The 10,431-nt window shown below is 42.5% G+C and overlaps 1 protein-coding gene across 1 annotated transcript; it reads left to right on the plus strand.

Annotated features, from left to right (window-relative positions):
• The first annotated feature begins 1,997 nt into the window (after positions 1–1,997).
• Positions 1,998–8,646, plus strand: LOC134020543 (ankyrin repeat domain-containing protein SOWAHC-like). The gene is made up of 4 exons (XM_062460689.1): positions 1,998–3,220; positions 4,809–4,881; positions 7,745–7,840; positions 8,155–8,646. The coding sequence occupies exons 1-4, from the start codon at positions 3,212–3,214 to the stop codon at positions 8,289–8,291; spliced, it is 315 nt and encodes a 104-aa protein (XP_062316673.1). The 5' UTR covers positions 1,998–3,211; the 3' UTR covers positions 8,292–8,646.
• The last annotated feature ends 1,785 nt before the right edge of the window (positions 8,647–10,431 follow it).

Consider the following 10,431-nt stretch of genomic DNA (forward strand, 5'->3'; position numbering starts at 1 on the left):
TGAGGGTTAGGGTTTGGGGGGGGTTGGCGGGTTGGAGAGAATAGATGAGCGTAGGCGGGTGGGCGTTGGTGGTCCTGGGAAATGAAACCAAGCAAAATGTTTACAGTTTCTGTAATACAAAATCCAAAGGTCAGTTAACAGGAATGAGATAATGGTTAACATGCTAACATTTGCATGGGGAGTTTGCCCAAATCTGAAAAGGTAGATTATGGGAATACATTGTTTACACAATCCTCAGTGTAATTCTCTGCCAATTTAAAACAGAATAGGCAAAAAAATGTGTCAGGAGACAAACATGGCAAAGAGAACAAGCTCAACTTGTTTCAACTGTTTAGACAGATGTGATTCTTACCAGACAACACTAATACACTTTTAATAATATTGGTTTGAACTGAAAATAAATAACAAAACTTTAATGTTCCTACTCTGCTTTTTCTTGTTTGTCAATCCATCTGATTTGGACATACAGCTTGTAAGTATTACCTCGCCAATAAATAGACTTCGTAGAAATTGTAGCAGGACTGTAGTTTATGGTAGCTATGACTGTTTGTTGCAGCACATTCCATAAATCTCTGAAGAGTGCTACATTACATTTACATTTACATTTAGTCATTTAGCAGACGCTCTTATCCAGAGCGACTTACAGTAAGTACGGGGACATTCCCCCCGAGGCAAGTGCTGCCACACTAATAACAATTATGGTGCAACCAATAACTGAGGCCATTCTCTAAGGAGTTAACTGATTTGTTTAAATGCAAAACATAACAATTAAAGATTTAATAAAATCCAGAAATGGGACAATGGTTTTAATTAAACATCACTTTATAGAAGATCACTTCCTCTTCTGTTCAGGATTGTTAGCCACAAATTAAAGTCAAATGTCAAGTGTTGTATTCAAATAATCCTATATCTTGTCTCTTTCTCTCTCATTCTCTGATAAGGGGTTTATCTCAATTCTGACCATTTGACCGGTTGCAAAAATAAAACTTAACTAGGCTCACAATTTCAGGATTAAATCAGCGTTATTAGACATATGCATCAGGTCGGATAATCCCAAATCTGTGATGGCAATGCCATCAGCCAGAGGCTCTCAAAGGGGTGCTAAAGAAATGGATAAAAACATAAATAAAATAAACATTCATGTTAATACACTCCGTCTTAATTAAAGAATCAGCTCAGAGTGTGGGGGGGAGACAGACGAAGGCTAATTGACTAACTGTGTGTGTATGTGTTTGCCATTTTGTCTGCGTTCTCAGACAGCAATCCATTGGGCAGCTAAACGGGGTTGTCTGGAGGCGGTGGACATGATGGTTTGTGCTGGAGTGGACATCAACGTCAGATCGGTGAGCAGGTGACGGACGGGCAGCAGTACTTAGACGTGGCCTGCTATGACGGGCAGCAGTACCCAGACGTGGCCTGCTATGACGGGCAGCAGTACCCAGACGTCGCCTGCTATGACGGGCGGCAGTACCCAGACGTGTCCTGCTATGACGGGCAGCAGTACCCAGACGTCGCCTGCTATGACGGGCAGCAGTACCCAGACGTGTCCTGCCATGCAGCTCAATAGCCTCCGATAAACACCTTGTTTCAAAAACACACATTCATGAAAACATGGAACATGGGACATGGGTACACAAACGTGTGTCTGTACGTGAGTTATATGACTCCTAAGTGGACTTTTTTTGGTCTTTTTGTCAGATTAATCAAAAAATTACCCATCAGCATTAACATTTAATGCCCAAAGGCTACTCGCAATGCAATTAACATTAATGCTTAACATCAGCCAGGTATTTCCATTCATTACATTTACATTTAGTCATTCAGCAGATACTCTTATCCAGAGCGACTTACAGTAAGTACAGGGACATTCCCCCGAGGCAAGTAGGGTGAAGTGCCTTGCCCAAGGACACAACGTCAGTTGGCATGACCGGGAATCGAACTGGCGACCTTCGGATTACCAGTCCGACTCCCTCACCGCTCAGCCACCTGACTCATTATATTATAGTGGTTCAGTTAAATCATTTGAATACATCCACTCTTCTGTTTGAAATGTACTGACTCCCCACTCACTATCAGTCACTTCCTACTGCTTTTTGAAATTCATTTGGGGGAAGGATTTAGGCGTCTGCTGAGAGACTTGTGTTCCTCTCTCTCAGCCTGAGGCTGAGTTGGTCTTCAGAGTCAATACAAATAGAAAGCATGATGTTTGACTTTCCCCCTTTCTGTCTCTCTCTCTCACACACGCATGCCCTCACACACACACACACACACACACACACACAGCCTTGTGTGCAGCGGTGGATTGATTCGAAGGGGGCAATGTTGTGATTACTTAATGGCTTCCCAGACAGCCACAGGCCTGGAGAATTCAATTTAGCGTCTGCTTCTCCAAGTGTTAATCTCTTCTCCTCACAGCCTGGCCCTAGTTATGATGTGCGCGCTGGAGATAGTGTTTAAGCCCCGGCAGAGCAAACCAAAGCAGACAAGTCACTTATTGGCTCCATAATTACATAATTAACTTTTTGTCTCTAATCGTTACGAGGGTAATGGCTGTGATAAAATGGCCCTCAGCCAGGCAGAAAGCAAATCAAAAATCAATAATCCATAGAGTGGCATCAAGAGGAGAGCATTAGACAAGGTTCTGCTTGTGCTTTGCTGGAGGTGGTTTAAGGCTTTTGTGGACTTTCTGGTAATGAAATTCATATGAGTGTATGTAGGTTTTTATTCCCTTTAGGTTAGTTTTCAGCTGGTGTTACAAAAGAGGCTCTGTCATTTAAGGGACCTGGATTGAAGGACTGTAGACAATGTAGAGTGCATTTGATAGTCTTGATAATCCATTAAATAGATCTGTGTTGGTTTTTGTAATGTGATTGAGCTTAGTCGATCATTTCTGAAAAAGATGAATGCACTATGACATCTCGTCTTCTCTCCCAACTTCTTTGACACATACACATCTTGGTCCCAAAAAAGCATGTAAGTAAAAATAAAATAAAATAAAGAATTGTGAGTACACAGTATTTGTAAAGCCTAATCCAAACATCTTATTTGTTTTTATTGAATGTAAACATTGCATCCATTAATATGGCTTTTCCAATGTAAATTCACCTGGTTGAAGTGTGGAATTGACGCTTTGTCTCTGATTGTGTCTGTTATTCCTTGTTACCTGGATTCGTTCCTGCCTGGTGATCCTCCCACAACATGGGGATGTTCTATGAAGGGGGTAAGTCACTCTGATTACCTTTCTAAATGATTTTTTATTGTTTATTAAATAAGATCATGTAAACCTGTCACGGCAATGATAAATATTCAATTTTGAGAGGAAAAAGGAAGTTCAATGTGAACAAGCTTACATGCATTTTGTAAATACCTACATACTGTATATGCACAGCAAGCTGTTTCATGGTTGAAAGACAGATTATGTTCACTTACTGAACAGAATACTTGTCAAAATACATTTGCAGAGCTGAAGGTTTGGCACCATGTTAGTGCAAAATTGTTGAGTCTGCAGAGTAAAGAGTGGAGTATATGCATAGGCCAGTATCACATAAGCCTCATACAGAGTTGAATTCCCACAGAGATCATATACCTTGATCTTCTTTTAGCTTTGTGGCCCCCTGTGAAATGCCCTTCACCTCCAATTTACACCATAGCTCAAAGTTCACACATAAAAGTGAGTTTGACCTTTCAATTGATGTCTAATACTAAGGTTACAGTGAAGATGGAGGTCAAATGTTTCATTATACTCACCAGAGAAATAGCCGTGTTTACTCATGCAGTCTATTCAACATAGGATTGACTGCATCCAAACAATCTAAATCTATGATATATGTTGCCATGATATGAAGTATGAGAAGTAGAGTTAGATGTTTATGCGATACACTTACACACATTAATATCATACACTACATTATGAGTAACTTACACTCATTGGTTCAAAATGAATTCTCTTTTTTCAAACCAATGCTAATTTGTCAACACACATAGCTGTGACAGATGTGTGTAAGGCTCAGTCGGGGTATAAAATGACAAAAAAAAGCAAGTCAAAGGGAAGAACGTGACAGCCTGACGTTTTAGCTTGTTTGATAGCTTCCCCCTACTGTCCTCCAGATCAAAGCCTCATCGGGCCATTTAAAGTCAGTGTTGTGATAAGAGTTTAGCAGCGCTACGCCAGCACTGCGCACACACTTCCTGTTACAAGCCCATAACTCTAATGAATACTGACTTCAATTGTCCCTCTGTCTTTATATATATATATATATACATAAACACACTGTATATTTTTTTCCGATAACTTCTCCTCAGCGTCAACTGTCAGGTTTGTGAGCGTTGTCTTTGTTCAGTACTGACACATTGAAGAGCCCCCGCTGACTGGCAGTGGGTCCGGTGGGACCGACCAGAGTTAATGTGTACAAACGACAGGCGCAGTAGCCCACAGCGGGTTCTGTGAATCAAGACACTGACAAAATATAAAAGGCAGCTCACGTGTTAAGCTCAAAATTCCATCCGGTTGCTTCTGATATCAGAATCTGGGAAACAATAGAAGATATAAACGACAAATAAATGGCTACTACTTGACTTGTTTGTACCTCTTTATCCTAGTGTTAAACAGTTCATCAGAACGAAATCCCAGTTTGCAGGATCTACCACCAGATTTTGTTTTGTGTTGAATGTTTCAACAAAGGACTATTTGTAACTAGTTAACCTTCCCAATTTAATAGACATTTATATGAAATGCTGAAGCATTGTATCTGGGGATACAAGCTTATTTTACATCATTTTAATAGGGATATGTGTGTGTGTGTGTGCAGGGCTACACAGCGCTCCACCTGGCTTCTATTCATGGTCATCTCCACGTCATTCATCTCCTAATCAACAACTACAGTAAGTAAGAACCCTAAACTAAAAACGTGTTGGATACCAAAGTATAATCATTAATTCATCTGTGCTCAGATTTGACACATTTTGCAACAACAAGACCAGGCCCAAAAGGGTGTAGAAGGGATGAAATCTTGAAACCCCCTCCCAAAAAAATGTTTTGTGGCTCTAATTTATACTAGTGAAATCTAGAGGGAAAGGGGGCGGAATATATAATGAGTCATGCTGTAGAAACTGAAGTCTGAAAGCCTATCTGAGAAACACTGAGACGCAAATAACCTTTTGCCAGACAATAGGCAGAAAAGCTAAAGTCCCAGATTGACAAGGCTTGGACTTTGCCAAACCCCACTGACAAAAGATGATTGTGGTTGCCCCACCACGCCCACCCGGCTAGAGGAGGGGCGGGGTTGGAATATTGTATCTAACGAGGCGAGCCCAAGCTGTAAGTCAATGGGTTGTTTCATTATCAAATCCAGAGGATCCCTGGAGTGGGTTGGCAAGTCAGAAGATACACACACACACATACACACACATGCTCTCTCTTTCACACACACAGCTATTACAGACAGCCATATGCTTAGAGTTCATGTGCTTCATTCACCCAGGACACATATGGCCCTAAGGGTCACAGTCTTCAGACACTCTCTGAAAACAAAAGCATGTTTCCATATGGCTGATGAGAGGGAAGGGCTGTGGTCTGCCAAGCACCCAGTTGCTTTTTTGGGCCTTTCATTCAAGATGGTTGATGACAAGGAGGGGTGGTTTTTGGCCTGTCACTCAAGTTCTCCTGTTGCCGTTAGTCCATTTGTGAGCAGTTTCCTTTGGTTAAAACTCATTGAATTGTTGTTGGCCCTGTCCAAAGAAAAGGCAAACACCATCATGAGTTGACACCTCCACGTCGACCAGCACACAAAGCCCTCCTCACGGCACACATCGCTGTGAAACAAGAGGTTTTGTTTCAAACTGACCTGAGAGTCAGAGCGATTTATGAAGCAAAACTGTTCGTGAACAAAACAAAGCATGTTTTAACCTGGATGCTCTCGGTACCACAGAGAGAGTGAGATTTCAGTCTCTAAGGAGGGGCGAGGGAGGGATGGATGTCTAACGGTGTTTAACAGACACATGAAGGAGTGACGGTGGGAGGAAGCAGGGGGTAATGACCAGAGTCAGTTACACACCGTAACCATTGGATCTGTGTGCAACAGAAACCGAGCCAACATGGTAAAGCTCATTTAAACCCTTGGTGTAATTGTTGTGTTCACACAGACCGATGAACAATAATCTTGTGGTTATACAGTATATCAAATGTACACTATAATTGGTTTACTGTCTATGTATGAACTGTTGTGAAGGGATGCTGCAGGTTTTTTTGGTAAGATCAAATGAAGAAACAGCAATGCAATGTTTTTGTATTTCTGTTATTTCGGATTTGTTACTTTTCTTTAAGCTCTGTATTACTCAATGTACCTCAGTTGTTAGAGGGTTAAGGCAGTTTTGCATCTACCGGCTTGCAATAGCAATCAAAATAGACACACACACACACACTCATATTTATTCAGATTGGACAGGCAGGCTGGCAGATGCAAACCGTCTGCATAGACTGAATACAGAATGAGACATTTTCTCCAAACCGTGGATGCAATGTCATTCATCCTGAAGAGACATTACAGGCTGTTGAGTGCCCTCTGAAAGAATAGAAACTGTTGACCTTTCTAAGGACTGGCTTTCCTTGTTCTTTTTCTCCTTGTATCTCTCTCTCTCTCTCTCTCACACTTTCTCTCTCTCTCTCTCTCTCCCTCTCTCTTTTCCCGCCCCCCCAGCTCAAAAACACAATTCCCTCTCTTCCCATTGCATGTTATCTTAAATAATTACCCGCTGCCTCTCTCTCTGGGAGTCCCTTGGGGCCCCTCTACCTCTCACTGAGCCTTTTGTTTGTGGAGAGGAATGGAGGGAGGGGGGGAGGGAGGGGGGGAGGGAGGGGTCGGAGGAGTAGAGGGGGATTTCAGCCTTCCCTCTCATAGGCAGGATGCTGTTTCCTAATTAGACACCTAGGTATTGGTGACCCTCCCTCACCCCCAAGTCACGCACACACACACACACACTCTCACACTTGGTCAGAAGCATGGGGGTCCTCTGGAACAACAGAGCTGTGATCTAGCACTGACAGAAAACACGCATTAGTAGGATGACCATGTTACTTGCGCACATCGTGCGTTTTTAAAGGATCCCTCTCAGAAGTGGAGTGTTGGTTTCCTCTGAGTCAAAGAGAGGAGCAACTCGCTCGTGTGTGTCCTTGACTGCCCTGGTCTCCTGACACTTTGACACACTTGACACAGAGCCATTAGTGATGTTTGACTGATAGCTGTTAGCATGAAAGATAATGTGTTAGTTGTAATCATGACTTACAAACGATTATTGTAATTTAACACCGGACTATTCCTATATTTGTGTCCCTAATCCAGAGACATCATCAGTGAAAATCTAAAAGAAAAATCTTCAACATTGACATGACTTAGATATTTTATCATTGATGTCTTTATTTAGATATGTATGTCCATGACAGCTGTAAGAGAGAGATTCATTAAAAGCTCATTCATGTCCTTAATGAGTCCAGTCATCAGCAACTAAGTGTGTCTGTCTTCCATCATACACCACTGAGAAATCCGGCCTCTAATTCACAATGACTGGGCTTGAGTTATGGTTGTTGTATAATAAACACCAGGAAAACATCCATGTCTCTCTGTCAGCTGCATGATATTACTTTGGCATGACTTACAAACTTCGAAAACAGTTCAAGATAAGTGAATTTACATAAGATGACCTCATGTTAGCTTATTTTTGTGTAATAAATGCCTCCATGTGTCTTCAGATGCCAAGACTAACATCCGAGACTACCATGGTAAGATGGCTGCCCACTATTGGAGTGGCAGCACCGATGTCTTCAATAAACCAGGGTCCCAGTCAGGTGGGTACTATGACCTCTTGATATCTTGAAATTAAACACAAACTCCCACACGCATTCTTTTGCCTTACTGAATATATTACATTCATGAATGACAGAGCTTCTTCCCTCAAAACGAACATGACTAAGTACTTGATTTAAATTACTTGTGATGTAATTATTATAAATAACATGTAATCTACATTATTAAAATGATGACCAGACCTGAGATATTCCTGTAGAGCAAGTACTATAGCTGGTTGTACCATTATTGACAAGGCTACACGTTTAACAGTGTCTCTTTGGATGGTCTTACAAGTAAGCTGTTCCTTACACAGGTGGTAAGGGGTCCAGAGGACGTAGGATGCAGCATTACGTCCTACCTTCTCTCCTCCTCTCCCGCTCCAGAAGCCAGGAACAAATCAAGCTCGAGTTCGGAACTGTGCCAATAGGCCAGCCACGCTCGCCTTTGTGACAATTCATCTTCACAGTTTCACGTTATGTTTAGCGTATTTAAGACCAATTTGATTGTTATGCAAAGAAAGACATCTGATTGTTTTTCCACCATGTTGCGATGTGAAATCTATGTAGTTAAGTAATGTTGTAGTACGTGTCTTGTTTTCTCTAATTCACAGGCAGACGGTTGATTGCTGACTCTTAGTGATTAGTGCTGACTAGTTCTCTGCGTTTGTTGTGTGTCTGTGATGTAGAATTTTAACTTTAAAAAGTATTCCCAGGACACCTACCTAGTTGTATGCTTTGCTTTGATTCAGAGATTATAAAAAGCTTTGTTTCTCCGAGTTTCTCAGGATTATAAACGGCAACACTAATTGGATGTTTGGTTGTGTGTGGGTCTCCACTTTTCCTTCATCTCCTCAGATCTCATATTAGGCAGAGGAAAATGTCCAAACTGTGTTTGGTTTTTCAATGAAGGCTTTCGCCGAGCACATCTGTTACTTTCTTTCTCCTTTGTTTGCACCCCTCACTCTTTCATTTCCTCCCGATGACCAGTTAGCTTTTCGTAAAAAGTTTGATTTCACGCTGCGATGAATGTAGAATGTGAACAATTTGTTCATATTCTATGGATATGAGGTTGCCTGGCAGTATGAGCACTCCAGAACGAGCATGTTTGACATGCTGAAACATCCACTTCGTCCCCTTCAAGAAGTCTCTGAAAAAAGTTTCCATTAGCCTCTGCATCATCGGTTGCTTTATGACCTTCAACTCGTTATCTACTTTAATGGAGTATGCCAGGGCCATTTGTGTAAATGATAAGCAGGAAATGAGATGGTCAGGGGCTTGAACCAGTCAGCCTAGATTATGAACACTAGCTTCAAATGATATGGTGATTAGCACAGCATTGGGGCGACTGGAGCGTGATCCTAACATTTGCTTGTAAAGATCATGTGCTATTAACGCGTCACTTAAGGTGGCCTGGCACAACATTGCTTTAAAACATTGGGACTGTCTTGATCATAATACACCATGAAATCTATTGTGTCTCCTTGTGGACTGATCTCCGAGGCAGAAGCAGCAAAGAGGGATATTTTGTCACAAGCGAGTAAACCCAATTGCAAAAGACAGTAGGCAGACCGGATCAAAGACCTAAGGATTTTGTAAACGCAGGAACATGACCAAAAACACTAGAAATCCGACAAGGACTGACTGAAGGGGATCAAACATTAATACATATGGAGGGTGACGACAATGAACTGCAGCTTGGTATTTCCTGACAAGACTGTTGGGAGCTGGGGGACCAGGGGAGAGAGTGAGAAAGACAGACGCCCACTCCACAGACACATAGATCCTGACAGAGAAAAAACAATGAAAACTCAGGGAAAACACAAGGGAAGACACTGGGGCGCAGCCTTGGCCGTGACAGTACAACCCCCCACTCGGGGACTGCTGATTTCCCACCAGGCCGACGAGGAACACCGAGCAGGGGTGAGGGACAGGGTGTGGAGGAGGGATCCAGGGGCAGGGCCTGGGGGCCCCGTCGGCGGACGGAGGGGGTCTGGAGGGTGACCAGAAGGCTCAGCCGAAGGGTGGAGTCGTGCAGGGCGTCAACGACAGCCACTGGGCCTCTTTGGAGGTTGGTGATGAAGGCAAAAACCAAAACATTCCAGAGCTATAATACGTAACAGAGTGAAGATGCACAAAGCAATTCAACCCTGCCTCCTCCCTCAGAATGGGAACAGTAAAAGGGGTACCATGTCACTGAGTAGAACCTGCCTAAATTGTCACTTCTTGTAATCTGATTGGCTTTCCTAGAAACCACCAAATCAGGGTTGGTTAGCCATAGTTCCCAAAATCCATTCGCCCTCCAAAACATACTCAACCATGGAGGGCTGTGATTGGTCCTCACCCCTCATGGTTATCTGATTCCTCACTAACACAGGGTCCTTGACAGACAGTGAATAATGAGCAGTGTGTTGGGTCAGAGACAGATAGCTAAATAAAGGAGTAAAGACAGCTTCTCAGTCTTTGCCTTTCTGGGTCTAACTAGATAAGGGAAATCACTATATCAGTATCTTCCATCAGACATATCCATTTAAGATGAAGGTATGGAAAGGGTCTTGTAGAGGAGAGTTCTCAGAGAGAAATTTATGTATTTC

Source organism: Osmerus eperlanus, chromosome 5 (genome assembly GCF_963692335.1).
Source record: "Osmerus eperlanus chromosome 5, fOsmEpe2.1, whole genome shotgun sequence".
Taxonomy (NCBI): domain Eukaryota; kingdom Metazoa; phylum Chordata; class Actinopteri; order Osmeriformes; family Osmeridae; genus Osmerus; species Osmerus eperlanus.

What these genes read in the sequence shown, in the direction of transcription:
- LOC134020543 (XM_062460689.1), top strand. An exon ending in TCTCCTAATCAACAACTACA is followed by an intron (nt 4,882 to 7,744) that starts GTAAGTAAGAAC and finishes ATGTGTCTTCAG; the next exon opens with ATGCCAAGACTAACATCCGA. An exon ending in TAAACCAGGGTCCCAGTCAG is followed by an intron (nt 7,841 to 8,154) that starts GTGGGTACTATG and finishes TTCCTTACACAG; the next exon opens with GTGGTAAGGGGTCCAGAGGA.